The 16656-nt window shown below is 42.8% G+C and overlaps 1 protein-coding gene across 4 annotated transcripts in view; it reads right to left on the bottom strand.

The window, feature by feature from the left end:
• LOC144770051 (uncharacterized) overlaps positions 1 to 16366 on the bottom strand; it is a 151507-nt gene extending 135141 nt beyond the window's left edge. Inside the window, exon 1 of one of the 4 annotated variants that reach the window (XM_078654278.1) lies at positions 16012 to 16366. In XM_078654278.1, the coding sequence (XP_078510404.1) occupies positions 16012 to 16062 (51 nt within the window). In that variant the 5' untranslated portion in view covers positions 16063 to 16366. The remainder of the gene's footprint in view (positions 1 to 16011) is intronic. The other 3 variants (XM_078654281.1, XM_078654279.1, XM_078654280.1) reach the window with 3 other exon arrangements.
• Positions 16367 to 16656: the final 290 nt, after the last annotated feature.

Here is a 16656-nt window from a genome sequence, read left to right as displayed (position 1 = left end):
ACAAATTAGCGATTCGGTAAATTTACCGATTCGGTAATTTACAGAATCGGTAAATTTACCTAATCTGTAATTTTACCGAATCGGTAAATTTAAGGCCCCCTACATCTGAAACTCCAAATACCGGTCGGTAACAGCCGAAATCGGCCTTTACCGACCGGTATTTGGCCTGCTACATCTGGCCCTAGGTCTTTTCGGACTCAGTAATGAACTAGGACGGTGGGTCATAGTTTCAAGGCTTTAGGCAAATAATTTTTAGGCAATTCATGAAATAGCATCGAGGTGGTTAGCAGCGAGAATACAGATCATAATTACACAGCACTCAGTAAAGTTCAATTGTCAATTCAGTATAAATTTTCGTTCTAGGAGTGGGAAATGTAGGTCTTTTTATAGGACTTTAGACAAAGGATTTTTCACATTACTACAAAAGTACATGGTTCTCAGGATATGTACCAATGAGAAAAAGGCAACAAGAAATATTATCTCATAATACTATTTCTTTGGATTCAGAGCTCCCAGAGTCGATTAAGGTAACATAAACTGCAGCATTGTATACAGAGTTGTCTGGAACAGTTAGGTTGTCCTTTGTTAGGTACATCTTAATCCCAAAGAGAGGGAAAGCTCACAATACTTAGTTAGAGAAAAGGCAACAACAACAATTGTCACGTGGTGAAGTGTGTAGTCATTTTAAAATGGATGGCAGTACACATTTGGTTATATTAGAGCAAGCTCAATTTCAAACACATTGGAATTTGGAAGCTTATAAAAGATAAAAACAACACCCCTCCGATGATTTCTAAATCATCATATCAACCTCTTTATTAAAACACAGCTTTCATTAGCTTGGTGTTCTATTCTTTAAATTCTCCTAAATTCTTCATAGTGTTGATGAGTTCACTGTGCATCTCTTCAACCCTTATATCAATTCTCTTTCTCTCACTGCTGACTACTTCTTTTACCCACAGCCATGCCCATTACCTGCTGTCATTTCTTTGCATTTTAGGAGAGCACGCATGCAACAGCTATTAGTATAATCAAGAGAGGATTTAAAAGACATTTCAGTATTCCTCCACCTATGCTCCCTAACCATTTGCCTATCTTAGCAAATCCACTTCCAGTAGATCCAAATACTGAACCTATTCCTTCCCACGTACCTATCTAACTCAGCTAGTTGATGTGTGATATTTGTTGGTGACCTTACAATCAAGCTGGCTAATAGCACTTTTTTGGGATGTATGCACAACATTCCAAGGAATGGTTGAGTTTGCAGACTTAGCCTTTGCAAGCCTAAAATTCAACGCAAGGCGGTTCCACATGATCATAGCTCTCATAGCAAGAAATTCCTTATTAGTGATTATTAAGGCACTTTCAGTATTAGTGGCAAGTCTATCTACTAAAGTGGGCAGCTTTCTAATCTTAACATCATTTAATGCAACTTCTACAGAGTGTATTAATTCTCTTAAGATATCGCTAAGGATCTGCTTAAAGTCAGCTAATCCCTTGCAATATTCCCTTGCAATATTCGCAAACCAGATCATCTGTCATACCCACAAGGGCATGCATCTGGAATGGAAGGGATTTGCATGGCTCTTCCCATCAACACCTCGTGAGGAGACAATCCTGTCCATCTGCAGGGCGTGCTTCAAATGCTCATCAATACCAGAGTAAGGGCATTGGGTCATTTAAGAAATATGGTCGCACCGGCTTTTGCCTTTTTTGCCTTGATAGTTCCATTCATTCTTTCTATAAAGCCTGAAACTTTGATCTGTAACTGCAATGGAATCTCTGATCTTTCTCTAAAGCTGTCTATAGGAACTGCAATACCTCATTTTTTAAGTGACTTCCTTGGGCTGATTCAAGATGAACTACCATCCCGAAATGCGGGATTAATTCCTGCAATGGCAGTTTGGCGACTGTCAGACTGTCACATCTCCTGTTTGGATATGCTTCCACCTAACAGGAAAAGAGGCAAAAAATCACAAGAATATACCTTAGCTGATTACATTGGGGCACCTCCACAAAATGGATCTGAAGATGGTTGAAGGGACCATTACACTTTCCAATATGGCTCATGGTCACTATTAACTTTTTGCCCACATTTTGCTTTTGACAGATTACACAATACAAGCTCTCTGCCATGGATCAAAAGTGTGGATAATGCCTAATGTGCTTAAAGGTTGACACCATCCCTCCCTCCCCATGTGTTGGTCCATGCACATGTCTTACCATAGAAAGTGGCATAGAATCAGGGAGGGCTAACCGTCCATCATTGCACACCGATGTGTCACTGGTGTCTTTTATGCATCCCAATCTTTCCCACCTGTCCTTTTCAGTTTCTGTGGCATTGTATTGTAACTCCCTTAGCTTGCTGAAAGTCTGTACAGGGTTGAACAACTTGCTGGTCACAGTTTTTCCCTCAGCGTTGTCACTCCTCTCTACAGCACATTCAAAGCACAGACATTTCTTTGGGTTACTGAAGGGCTTCCAACAGGTTGGAGAAATGCAGTAAACTCCTGATAGGTGAGCCAGCAAATGTCAGGAATTCTCTCTGCGACCATAACTGCCCGAAGTCATGAACAATGCTAACTGTATACTGGTGTAAATAGAAACTTGCATGCCTTCAGATGTACAATAGGCTCTAGTGAGGGCAATAAATACTGCTATCTGTGTGGATGTTACATGGCACAGATAAGAGGCTGCCACAACCCCACTTAGGGTGGTCACCGCATATGCAGCTCTCAAAATGCTGCATCAAGCTCTCAAACAAGACCCATCGACAAACAGGGTGTGGTTGGATTTGGGAAGGGAAACATCCAATACGTCAGGTCTTTGGTGTGTGCACAACTCGGTAACACTAACAAAGTGGTGGTCAAAATCTCCCTCTTCGTCTCCTTCTGGGGCTGGTAACAGAGAAGTGGGCTTAAGGTATTACATCTCATGGTAGAAACGTTCTCAGCAGCCAAAATGATTATTTCACAGAGGGTTAAGCAGCTGTTGGTAAAATGTTGTGTGTGGGTATGTGTCATGGGAATTTCGAATGAATGTGGGACCATCACAGTTAGTGGATAACCCATTATTATTCCTTTTGTTTGCTGAATTCTAAGGCTTACCACTGAGGATGCCTCAAGACAATCAGGTAATGCTGCAGCTACGGTATCAAGAGTAGCTGAAGAATGCCTGATGGGTCTCCCTATGGGCCTGTGTCAGCACAGATAACGCACACCCATCTCATTCATGAGAAAAGAGTACAAATTATTTGGTGCAGTCTGGTATTCCAAGAGTGGGTGCTCTATAAAGTAGATTCTTACGCTCCTAGAAGGCTTCCATGCTTTCATCGTTGTTTGGTACCGAGTCATTGACATCAATATGTAGCAGTATTGACGCAAAATAAAAAGTTTGGGATCCACTGTCGGCAGTAGCCACCAATGCCCAAAAACATTCGTACTTCTCTATGTGTGGTTTTGAACTTCATTTTAAGGATTGTTTCAATGCATTCATGGGACACTTGCCTGATTCCCTTCACTATCTGATGTTCCAAGTCTATGACCTCATTTTGACAGTACTGTAAGATTTTGGGGGAAGCCAGCCAAGTTGTTGAGCAGTGCAATAGTGTTTTGCCTAGAAGCTTCTTTTATCATTTGTGCAATGAATAAGTCATCAATGTACTGTATCAGGGTCAAGCTACAAAGTAGTCACAGAGTTTGTAGGTTCTTTTATAAGTATGACATAGGATGGGATGTCTGTATTCCCTTGGGGAGCGCAACACTACACAAGAGTCTTCTCTTGGAAATGAACAGCGGAGAAACTAGTTCTCTTCATGAAGGAAAACTTAGAAGAATGCATGGCAAAAGTCAATGACCATGAACCATTCATCTTATGGGGGATATGGAACAGGAGCACAACAGGATTGGGTACCACAGGAAAGTATGAAACAACTATTTGGCTAATTTTTCAGAGATCACTATCCTCCACTTTTTAATTGCTTTTTGCAAAGCCATAATCAGAGAGTTACACGGACTCCTGATGACTTCCTTCAAAATGCCCTGTTCTATCATATGCTCAATGACAGGCTTTATCCCTGCATTGACTTCTGGTGTCAACTTGTATGGATGCGTTTGATGAAATATCGCATTAGACCGCAAGAGGGGTTTAGGTGTTTGGCTTCTTTAATCAATCCAATTTCTTTCCCGGTGAAATTCCATACATTTTTGCTACAGGTCTCTCTCAAATCAATAGATAAATCTTTAGTAATGACCAGATACTGCTGGACTACATGTTCCAGGGCCTGCAATTTAAATTCTTTATCCACTGCGTGAGTCTCTAACTCTACTCCATCTTGTGTACATTAGATTACACAATTGAGCTTGTAGAGAAGATCCCTCCGTAACAAATTCACAGGGCTTGAATCGGACACAGCAAACTGGCCTGCTCTTTGATGTTTCCAATTTTAACTGGGGCAGTAATCTGATTCGTACACTGCTGATTTGAAACTGCTACGATGTTTACTTCTTTTCCACAGAGGGGTAGCTTTGGGACCTCAGCTGTCCTAGCAGTCAAGCGAGTGCTCCGGTGTCTATCAAGAAGAACACAGGATGCCAATTGACCTCTCCATCTACATATGGGCCACACTGATTCACTTCCACTTCCATGACTCTTCCAAGTACACCCTCCTCCTCTCCCCCTCAGGCACTCAAAGTCTGTGGAAGTCTAGAACATCAAGGCAACTGGGGCAGTCTGAGATGTGAATGAGTTATGATATTTTGTGGCTTGGTTGGAAGTGGGGATTTCCTCCCTGTATCTGTACCAGCCCTGGGGGATTCTGTGGCATGCTTAACTTCGGGACCTTTGAAGTCTGTAAATGGGGTCTGGGTACTGGAAGAAGTTCTCCCTGCACAGTGAAGTTTGGGGATTGGGCATCAATCATTGCTTGATACGTATTGTAGCAAAATGTGTGCTTCCAAAGCTCAATCGTGATACAGATGTGACAAATGCCTTCCTACTTTTTCCAGGTGCACTACCACGGCCTCTTCCTTTTCCTGCGACATTCCCTCCATACGCCATCAAGACTCTCTGCATATTTATTCTAGTACTGGGGCCAAAGTCAAGTCAATGAATGGACTTTAGGTACCCTTTCTCTTCCATTCTGTGCCTACTGGGTCTGTGCAATCATGAACCTTTCTTTCATCCTGTTACATTTTGTGTCCAACTTATCACTGCAAATTTTTGCATATTACAGAATCTCATTTATGGGTTCACTCTACCAGTAAACAGCATTCTTTATTATATGATAGCAGTCCTTGCACTAAGGAGGCAAAAAACCCTCCCATGTTATCCCCGAGCGAGTCGTTTAGACTGCTAGGCTACCTGTACATTAGCATTGGCCTTTCATAGTATGCATGCACAGATTTTTGGGGTTCTTGGGATGTACAGAAAATGTTGAGCCTATTCATCTCCTTTTGGGGAACCTTAGTCTTGAAATGGTTAATGATTGCATCATATTTGGACGTGGCCAACGGCGAAGAATCATTTGTACCTGCTATCTGAGGGGGGTTACTGCATCGGCCACAACACTGCTCACTTACATTTCACCCAGAGGTCCTTCCAGATGTCACTTCAAACAACATGTCCAAATCCTCCCATAATCACTTTGAAATGGTAACTATCCAATCTATCTGCATGTACCACATATCAGAATTCTCCCTCCATCTGGGGAGAAAATGGAAATGATCTGTCCTAGACCATGGGACATGCACAAAAGTGCCTCCATGTACTTCTCTAAAAGGGTACTCCTCTTCTAGTTCTCCTGCAACTTCTCCCTCATCCTACTTGGGGATCTCCTTTCTCCGTTTTCCCTTGTCCCTCTCCTTCTTAGACCACAACTCCCTGAACTTTTCAGTCTCACTCCAGAGCCTAATGTTCTCAATCAACTCTGTTACTTGCGTTCTTAGCCTGCTCTGCTCCAGCAACTTTAACTCCTTGTCACCCATCATCATCCTGACATTGTTTCTCAACTTCTTTCTTTGTGTACTCCATTATCTCCATGTTTTCATATGCCTCTCGCGCCACCCTCGCAACTGTCTAATCATGTTAAGTAACTTGCTCTTGTTGCAGTGTTCAAGGAAGTCCATCCCTATGTTACCCTAAACAATTTAAATCTGGCATTTAATTGGGTGACTTTGTCTTTGCAGGGTCTGTCCCTTACTATGGGGTTTGACTGGTAGAGTTGCAGTAATCGTGTGACCTCCTGCCACCGAGTTTGTCAAAGCCTCTCCCTGGGGTGAGCCTGACGCTATTACACTAGATACCAGTTTGCATACTGAGGAATACTCAGGGAGGTCTGACTTTGGGACATGTTAAAGGCTGTCGCCATAGGGAAAACATTCAGAGTTACTGATGAGTGTGAAATACCCATTGCTACGGGGGTTAAGATCTGTGTTAGAGGTGGAACAACAGTGTCTGAGTAACTTGGGGGGTGCACTAACTTCCGGGGTGACAACAGTGTTTGTGTCTGGTTCAACCTCCTGTGCTGTAGCACTGGGTGAGGTTGCTGCATTATATGGGGGCGGTCTTAATCTTAGGAGCTCATCTAAGAAGCATTTTCCTCATTGCTCTCTACTTCTGTCTCGTCCTTGGTTTCTTTTTCTCACTGGGTTTTGCCTTTTCCATCTCCTCATCCTCTATTAGCGAGAAAGATCTAATTTTCTCAATCACTTCCTCTCTCCATTTCTTTTGTCTCTCATCTTCCTGAGCATCCATCGGTAAATAAATCTTATGAATGATTTTTAATGCAAACTTCTTTCTCTTTATCCCATTCCCAACTTGTTCCCAAAGGCGTAGGGCCACAAACTGTGTGCGTCTTGGCCGAGGTTTCATGTCATACATTCCTTGTCTTAAATTTTCGATTCTAGGAATGTAAAATGCTCTAATCAATGGGAATCATAATTCACCATCCTTAGATGAAAATTCTGGCCATTGGCCAAGCCACACCTTTCTCTTTTTTCAAAAATGGATTTCTCATTCTGATAGTGTTTTTAGTCACTCCATACCCAAATCTCACACTATCTCTACAATTTTATTCACAATCTGACTACTAATAGCAGCGCGTCTGGATCAATATTCACTCTACTACACAACACAGCTTCAGTGTCCACCAGCCAATCCCTGTGCAGCACCAAATGACGCTAACACCTGACTACTGCCAACCTCTCCTGAACTTCTTTCTCCACATTTAACGTTCTGTCTGCTTTGCATAATCAGAAGCCTCTATAGTACCAAGACCCCTGCTTACTTTCACACACCAGCAGACTCTCAACCTGCGCGAGTCGATGTATTCAGCATATTCACTCCCGGGGACTAAGGTATGAACTGCCACTAATCTCGATGAATGCATTCTCATAATAGAAATGTTACGACCTATTTTCGTGTAACTGACAGCGCCTCAAAGTACACCTCACCTTATGCGACAGTTCAGCAATTCCACAAAATCTATCTGAGGTGCCACTCTTCAACTTTATGCAATAATTATGTAATACATTAACCGTTTTTTTTCTTTTTTGCTGCCATGTCTGTTTCATTTTTTTCCATACAGCCATGGGAACGCCTGTCCTGAGTGACTGCATGATTGGTGTTGGCCCGCAAGTTGCTTCTCCTACTCCAGGACCTGAATCATATTGACCCGTGAGAATTTGTTCCATGTATAAGTGTCTCTTTAAATATTTGAAGGTTATGTCAGGTGACAGGTAAAGCATGCGGCCCCTGTCCCAAAGCGGGATGCGTCTCATTAGATCTCGAACACACATTTGAATCCTTGGGTTGGGACTATTTGTTCCTGACACTGCGCAGATTTAATATTCCTCCCACCTTCATTGATTGGGTTAAACTACTCTATACTAATCCCAGCCTCCGTGCCAATTATAGAAAGGGAAGCATTTAAGTTGGTGACTGGGGAGTGTCTGTAGTAACAACTATGGGTGCTACACAATCTGTATTGCGAGACTTTCAACACATCATGTCTCGGGCTCCTTCAACAGTAATTGATACATGACTGTACACACTTGGATGACTATCAGGAGGCCAGGATGCAGCATGCTGAACTCTTGAGGTGCCTAAGAGTTATAGACCATAAAGCATATTCACAGCTGTTACACTCCGATGGTGATAGTGCAGGTACATTACTAACCCGCATGATACAACCAACATTCTCCCATACACCGATCCTCTATCTAATGGCACGTGCCGGGGAATGTTGTGCAATGCAACTGGAGCTAAACTAAGCTTTTTGTTTTTATTACACAGAGTTGTATGCAGTTCGGCCTCCCACTCCTCTGCAGAGATTGACATGTTTCTGTGTGACTTAGGACTCTCACAAGTATTGTAGGTGTCAAGAGTAGTACCTGGAGCCTCACTATCACCTGGTGAATTGCATCAAGCAATTGGAGACATGGCATTTAACAAAATACTGGGGATTGATGGGCTATCCATTGACTTTTACTTTATATTCGCCTCCCATTTGGTCCCCCACCTGGAGAAACTTTACACGGCCTTCTTGGCACTTGGATCATTGCCGCCCACTACCAGACAGGCCCCGCCCACCTCTTTACTTAAACCTGGCTGGGCTCCTGAGGACCTTTACTCCTACAGATCGCTTTTCCTTTTGACTTCTGAATACAAGATATTAAGCAAAGTGTTGGCCCATAGGTTGCTTCTCCTAATCCAGGACCTGAATCATATTGACCCCTGCGATTTTGTTCCATGTAGAAGTGTCTCTTTAAATATTCGAAGGTTATGTTGGGTCATAGGGATAGCATACGACCCCTGTCCCAAAGCGGGATGAGTCTCACTAGATCTCCAACACACATTTGAATCCTTGGGTTGGGACTATTTGTTCCTGACACTGAGCAGATTTAATATTCCTCCCACCTTCATTAATTGGGTTAAACTACTCTATACTAATCCCAGCGCGAGGGACAAAACCAGGACACGCATCTCCGTACAATACTGGATTTCCTGGGGAGCCCATTGTCATCCCTCTTGTTTGTTCTAGCTATGGAACCCATAGCACAGAAACTCAGACAGAAGTCGGCTGGGTGGGGTATATCTCGTGGACTTCAGTCCTATGCAGTTTCATTATGTGAGGACAACACAATAGTATACAATCGGGATCTGAGTACAGGCCAACAATACCAATTCGTACGCATTCTCCTTCTGTGACACCTATCATATGACATGGTCTATTTGGGAACAAGGCACATCACACATTCCGATATTTGGGTATTCAGATCTGCAGATCACACACAGATCTATTGGATGGGAATCTGTTCATGATCATCACTTTATTAAGAGCTCCGGTGAAATTCTGGGTGACATTGCCCTATCAGTGGCAGACCATTTAGCACTCTCCAAAATGGTGATGCTGCCCACATTGTTATATTATTTTGTGAACTTGGTAATACTTGTCCCTAGTTCTGTTTTTAAGGCACTAGACTCCCTACTACTCTAACTTATTTGGGGTTCTGGGCAAAAGCACGTTAGCCTACTCAAGTTGCAACTGCTGCCAGATGGCAGGATGGGGGTGGCTGGTGTGCCAGACTTTAAACCTTATTGCTTTGCTGCCCAGCTACAGTGTATTTTAGGGAAATATGCCGGCAAGGGATTTTATTTCAATAATTGAAGAATTGAAATTAGGGCCACAATGAGAGGTGACTGAATCAATTACCCACGCAAAAGTCAATTAGTGGCTGTAATTTTTGATTTACAATTAAAGAAAAATGTAAATAATGTTACCACACTAACAATATGAATAAACACAAAAGGAATGAAAAAAACACAGAAACCAGGATTTTAGTCAAAGGGTTATTATTTTCTTTGCAGTGAATAAAAAGGGTACTAAAAAATGCATTTGGGATAAAGGAGGGGCATCCTATATACGCCTACCATAAATCACCAAAACAGTCAAAACTGCTGAATATTATTAAAACAATGATTACAAATCAACAAGATATATGAGAATCAATGTAGATAAATGAAAATCAAGCAGATTTTTGCCCAAGCCCGCAAGGGTTTATTGGGTCGCTCACCCTTTTTCAGATAGCCCAGCTACAGTGGCTGTCTTAATGGTTGGCTGGGTTACACCTACAACAGAATGACTACTCACTGCGTAAGCTGTGTTCGGAAGATTTACGTACATTGCTGATACCGGGTGTGCCACGCCCCCCAAAGCTCTCCATACTCTTTAACAGTGCTCTTACATACTTGAGAAACGCTCTCTGTTTTACACACATTCCTACGAATTATGCACCAAACATTCCATTGTGTGGCCTGCCTACCCTGGGGAGCACACTACGGTGGAAGAATGCAGAGATCAAGACTGTGGGCGATTTGTTCATGAAGGGGCACTGCTGTCCCATCAAGATTTCATACAGCAGCATGAGTTCCTAAGGGCCCACTTTCTCACACATGGAAATATCCTTGGCTACATCTGGGCGCATTGGTCACCAGCAGGCTGATACACATGCACAAGGTCAAGCATGTAATAAAACGGGCACTGGTAGATACCTATTCAAGTGTCTTTACAAGGGGTTGTGTACCCATTTTTACACCTTACTGCTCCTGCTGAAAACCCACTGGGGAACTGATCTTAATCGTGCTCTCCATGATAAGGAATGGAGTTTTCTGATAGAATACCATAGCATAATACCCCACAATAAATGTTTTAAATTCATTCAGTTCTCATTGTCACACAGGGCATATTTAACACCATCTAAACTTCATACAATATTCCTTGCACCCTCGCCTTCCTGTCAGTGATGCTGAGCTGATGCTGTGGACTTGCTACATATGATGTGGTCCTCTCCCATGTTATTATCCTCCTGGTCAGACATTATGAATTCACTCATGCAACATATGGGGTAGATACATCGGAATATAGTTGAACTCTGTCTTTTGTGGCTCTACCCTAGACAGGCGCACAACACCCATTGGGCTCAATGAACTTCAGCCCCCCACGTCGTGTGTGTCAGCCCGGACTGAGACAGCTTCCAGGGCACACACACAGCCGCACCCGAGTACTTCACAGGTCTTCAAAAGACCATTTGCTTGATAATGAGACTTTCTTCTTTTCCACCCCTTCTTAGAGCCCCTGCATCTCCACTCTGCCTATTGCTTGAAGAAATAGCCCCCCCCCAAAAAAAATTCTTAGCCCCCGAAATATGGCTCTAGTTGCGCCTCTGACCTTAGACCTAAAACATCCAAGACTGCCATGCAATTTGCAGATCTAGCTCTTCTCTTGGGCAAACAGCTGATTACTCCTCATTGGAAATAACCCATTGCTCCCCTCTTGATGGGCTGGCGGGAGGAAGAGTGGCATTGGGGCTCAGCGGAAAGTCATGCATTGCGCTGGGAGGAACATCGTGGGTATGTAAATAGCTATGGTGTGGGATGTCCTACTGGAAGAATTTAAAGCCCAAGGTGACAATGCCACTGGACGACATTATATTATTTGGTGCCCATATTCTGGGGTCTCTAGCTCTGCTCATTCACCTACTATTTGTTATGTGTTACATGTTGGGCTGGTATTTCCTAACTGGGGCAGGGGGCTCTTAATCTCACAGGTGTGTGTTGCTTTTAAGAAAGGCATAGGCTTCACATAGTGGAAAATGCTGTGAGGTTGGTGGGTTATTGTTTTATACTTCACTTTATATTCGTATTTTCCAACATGCACTGCCTTAAGGCTCACTTCTCATACACCCATTCCATATTATTCCTAATGTCATCCTTTGTCGGGTTACCACTACCTCATCCTCAGGAACCAGGAATGGGTCAGGGTAGGATCAATATAAAACTTGGTGCGAAACAGCCTGAACTATTGAGGTACAGTGGTTAGTTCTATAGCCAAATGGGATTATTTAATGCTGATCAGATCCAATGTGACCCATCAGCTCTGCTACCAGATCCTTTGGCACGCCAATCTGTATCATCTTGGCTTACTGTGCATACTAGTGGCTCACACCGGGAGTGGGGTAGTTACTATATTGACTTTGCTGCATCCCGATGGGGCCAGTCTGTATTTCTGTAAAGAATCAGTAATAAACTAGGACTGTCACTTTCTCAAGAACATCTAGGCTTCAGAGCATTAAATGGCTGCTACAAACCTGACAAACCACCTGTGCCTTTGTTGTTTAACTAGCTCTGTAGCATCCCTTATCGATTATACATTTGTGAGCCTTCCACTATTGCAGGTTGTCACAGCTAACATATTTGGCGAGAAACTGGAAAAGTGATCATCGGTCTCAAGAAATACCTCTAGACATAGGCTTAGAAGCTCATACACCTGCACTGGATCAGGTAATTTCAGGTTATAAAATCAACCTGACATGTATAAAGTGCAAGGTCGCTTCTCTACCAGATTTGGCACAAAGTGCTAAACAACTGGTAGCAACCTCAACAACATCAGGAGAAAACCCATTGACCACCTGGGAAACGTTTAACACAAACCTCGCAAATCAATTTCGCCAAGTCAGTTAAGCCGGTTACTACTAACACACAATGGCATGAGAGCATGGTCAATCCTTTGAAGTGGAGTGGGTACACCCCTACGATCAGAATGGCCAAAAAGAAAGTAAATCATCTCTGGCAGGCACTACAAAGGTCACCCAAAGATTCTGTCATTCTGAACTACCTCAGGGCCACGAGGAAACAACAAAAAAGGGCAAAACTGTAGCTTCAAAGGGAGTGTCAGAGCTCGTATTGAGCCAAGCAGCTGTACGATAAAAGGAAAAATAACCCAACATCCTTTTTGCAGACTGTAAATGAAATCAGCAGAACCCCTCCAATTGTAGCCACCTCCAGTATTTCTGAGACCACCTGGTGTCATTTCTTGTTCAGTCATTAGAATCTTGGGGCACAGGTGGAATAACTGAAGAGCTACTCAGAAGACTGTGATCTAGTAAGAACCGTTCAAATCCCAGTTAGGGGTAGGGCCAAACATCATCTTGTGGCACTATTACTCCAGGCTTTGTAAAGAAGCAAATTGCAAGGGGGTGCAGGGAAGGGGTGCTGTGCCCAAATGGAATTCTGCCAGCCATCTACAAAGAGGACCCATCGTTCTGGGCAGCTCAATTAAACCCAGTCTTCAACATTGATATCCAGATACATGGCATTCCATAATCATGACAAGGCATGATTCTCTACCCAATTTATAAGGGAGGGGACAAGGGTGAGCCTGGAAACTATTGCTTAGTAGCCCTAATTGACAATGATGCAAAATATTTTACAGCAGTTCTTCTGGAGAAATTACAGCATTGGGCAGAAGGACGCTCCATTATTTCCCCAAACCAAACTGGCTTCACAAAACAAACATGGACCACAGCAAACATCATGGCACTTTGGTTGCTGATCGATACCACTAAAATTAACAAACACCCAGTTTACTTAGGTCTTATCGACTACAAATCAGAATTTGATAGGGTGGACTGGGGAAAACTCTGGAGGAAATTAGCAAACTTTAGCATCCTGAATGGCCAGCTAAAGGCCTTGGAACTATTACACACTGAAACCTGGGTCAGAAATAAGGCACGGGCCTACTTAAATCAGATCTTGGGTTCTTTTAGCCCGGGACTCATTTTAAGCTCAGAAAGGTAACCAAATCCAGCCCACAGCTGCCATCAAAGCTTGAGGTCAAAGACCGACTGTCCAAGCGCAGTCATGGGTGGATAACACTTCAAAATTACACCAGGCTAAAACCACAGCCCTATCTAGGCAAAACATACAGCAACTAGGGCCATGGCACACTTCCTGAAATATAGGATGGGACAATTACCCTTATTAGGACTTCTTCCGACAAATAGAAGAAGGCCAGGGCAAGATGCTTGTCTGCTATGCAAACAAGAGCCAGAGAACATTGTTCAAGTCTTATGCCTGTGCCACTCTGGTATGGGAGACCAATGTGAGCTCCCGTGCAGGAAGTGGAGAGATCAGGCACAAGGTCATGTGAGAAGGCGGTGTTGACCTTTTTTGAATCAACAGACACTGGTCTGAACTGCACAGTGGTTAAGTTCCTACACAGATTTAATAAGAATTCCGTGGCCAAGGATCTAGCTGAAGGCAGAGAGGCGGGAACTGTCCTAAGAAGATAGCATTGTCCTTGAATTTCTTATGTGCCTCCACACCTCAAATTGCCCACAGCACCCAACGGCTGCATTCATGTCTAAATTCTAGAATGCCCATCGCTCGGATTCCTAAGGAGAAAATACTCGCACTTTAACTTTAAAAATGCACTGCCTCAGACATCTTAACGTGCACTTTGGACTTTCTTCTCTATAATGGTCACAACTCCTATGACTAGCGCTTGCTCTAGATTTTATCATAAGCATCTGTACACTAAATTTTATAAAATAAGATTTTATAAATCAGCACTTGCACCATAATGGTTCATAATACACTGCCCTAGGGCGCTCAAATGAGCATCTGCACTTTCATTAAAAAAATTGACTCTGCTTTTTTGGTCGCACTGCTTTCATAGATTTTATCTTTCTTTGATTTTATAATACACACTCACATTCTTAATTAAGCAGAACACTGATCCCGTAAGACTTCTTAATCTGTCCCGGCACCTGGACTCTAAAATGAGCATCCACGCTGGAACCCTTACTATCCCACTGTACCTTCTGACAAAGTAGAACTTGCATTGGGAAAGGAGCTCCCTTGGCCAGAGGAAAGGGTCTTAATTGATTTTATTGCCATGAATTCATGATGACGGTTAAATTGTATGTGTTACTGTATGGGTGTTTATCATGTTTTACATTGCAATTGTTTTTTATTATTCAAGCAATAAAGAATAACGTTACAGTTAAATGACTCAGTAATGAACTAGGACGGTGGCATTCTCAATAAGAATGATAGACATGGGTTAGAGTTTCAAGGCATCATGTAAAATAATTTTAGGCAGCACATGAAATAGCACTGAGCGGGTTAGCAGTGAGAATACACACCATAAGTGTAAAGAACTTTACAGTAAAGATGAATGGCAAATCCAGCAAACAGTCGCCTTCTTAGAGTGGGTAAATGGGGATTCCCTCAACGTGTGAAATGCAGGTACTTTAATGGGACTTTAGATAAAGGATTTCAGACATTACAACACAAATACATGGTTATCAGCATATGCACCAATGAGGAACAGGCAACAAGAAACGTTCTACTACAGAATACATTTGAAGATTCTCTCATAATGCGATTACATTGGATTCAGAGACTCCCCGAGTCGATTCAGGTAACGTAAACTGCAACATTGTATACAGAGCGGTCAGAGAGTGGTTAGGCACTTCTCTTAATCCAAAAGACTGGAAAAACTCCCAATGCTCTGTTAGAAAAAAGGCATGCAACACCAATGGTCACGTGTTGCAGAGCGGTGTCACTTCAAAATGTAAGACAGTACACCCTTGGTTATGTTAGTGCAATTTCAAACACGTTGGAAGCTTAGAAAAGATAAAACAACGTTCACACTAAAAGCACATTGAATTAATGTATCGGTTGCTGAGGCATGTATGCAACATTCGGGTGACATTGTTTCAATTTCTGGCCAGGGCAAAACTCTCATGATATTCTGCTGCCATATCAACAAAATAAGTCCCATTTAGCAACACATCGTTTCTTGAGCACACTGGGTTCCTAAACGTGTGTTACATTTAACAAACAATTATAACCATAGGCTTTTATCTAATTGGCTGAACTGAGTGAACTAAGACTAAGGCTCCCAGAATGCAAGTGGTTCAATGAAAACCCGGAAGAGGAAACAAGCCACCGCTCGCGGCATTAAACAAGTTATTACTCTACTACTAGACCCCATTGCTTGCCAGATAGTGCACGATTATCACGTTAGAAGTTTTATAAAAACACCTGCGTGGCTGTTGCATAGCTCCGCCCCCCGGTGTGTGTTCAGAGATTTCCTGTCACTTGAACCTCCGTCTCCCTTTCTTTATGGTTTCGATCATGGACAAAGAAGCTTGTGGGGGAGCTTACCTCCTCGGCACTCGAAGTGGTACAGCAGTCACAGCATGAGAAACAGAACATGTTAGCTTAGGGTCGAGTAATTCAAGAGGAGCCCGGAGCTGGCGCAATGAAGTAGAGAGACGCGTAATGCCCTCTTGATGTTTTCACAAAGTTTGCTTTGTTCTCAAGTCCGGTCATAAGACCTTTGAAAACACGTAATCCTTTTCCGGATTCGAGCTGTCCTTTCGCTATCTATCATCGCATCATGTGTGCAGCACCGAAAAGCTGCTCTCATAGGCAAACTAAATTTTATCTCGAAACTCTATCCGAACTCGAACAATAAGCCACTTCCTTCTTTGGCAGGCGGGTGTCGCCGGAATGTGCCATTCCTTTGGTGCCTGGGGAGAATGAAAACAAAGGTGGCGTGTACCATTGAAGTAACTATTCAACCGTGCCTCTTCAACTCCAAAGGCAAACTAAATAGCAGCATGATTTTCGATTATCATGAAATCTGAATATTTCCTTTCCATAGTGAAAATTGCTTTTAACCACTGTGGGGAATTTTTTCAGCCCCTAGAGATAATTATTTTGTTTTCTTTATACACTATATATCATTTTACATGTCCATTTTCTTACATGTTTAAATATCTTTTGAAGGACACGAATGAAAAGTGT

Source organism: Lissotriton helveticus, chromosome 7, assembly GCF_964261635.1.
Source record: "Lissotriton helveticus chromosome 7, aLisHel1.1, whole genome shotgun sequence".
Lineage (NCBI taxonomy): Eukaryota > Metazoa > Chordata > Amphibia > Caudata > Salamandridae > Lissotriton > Lissotriton helveticus.
Note: the sequence above shows the minus strand (reverse complement) of the source record. Positions and strands in the feature narration are given on the sequence as shown.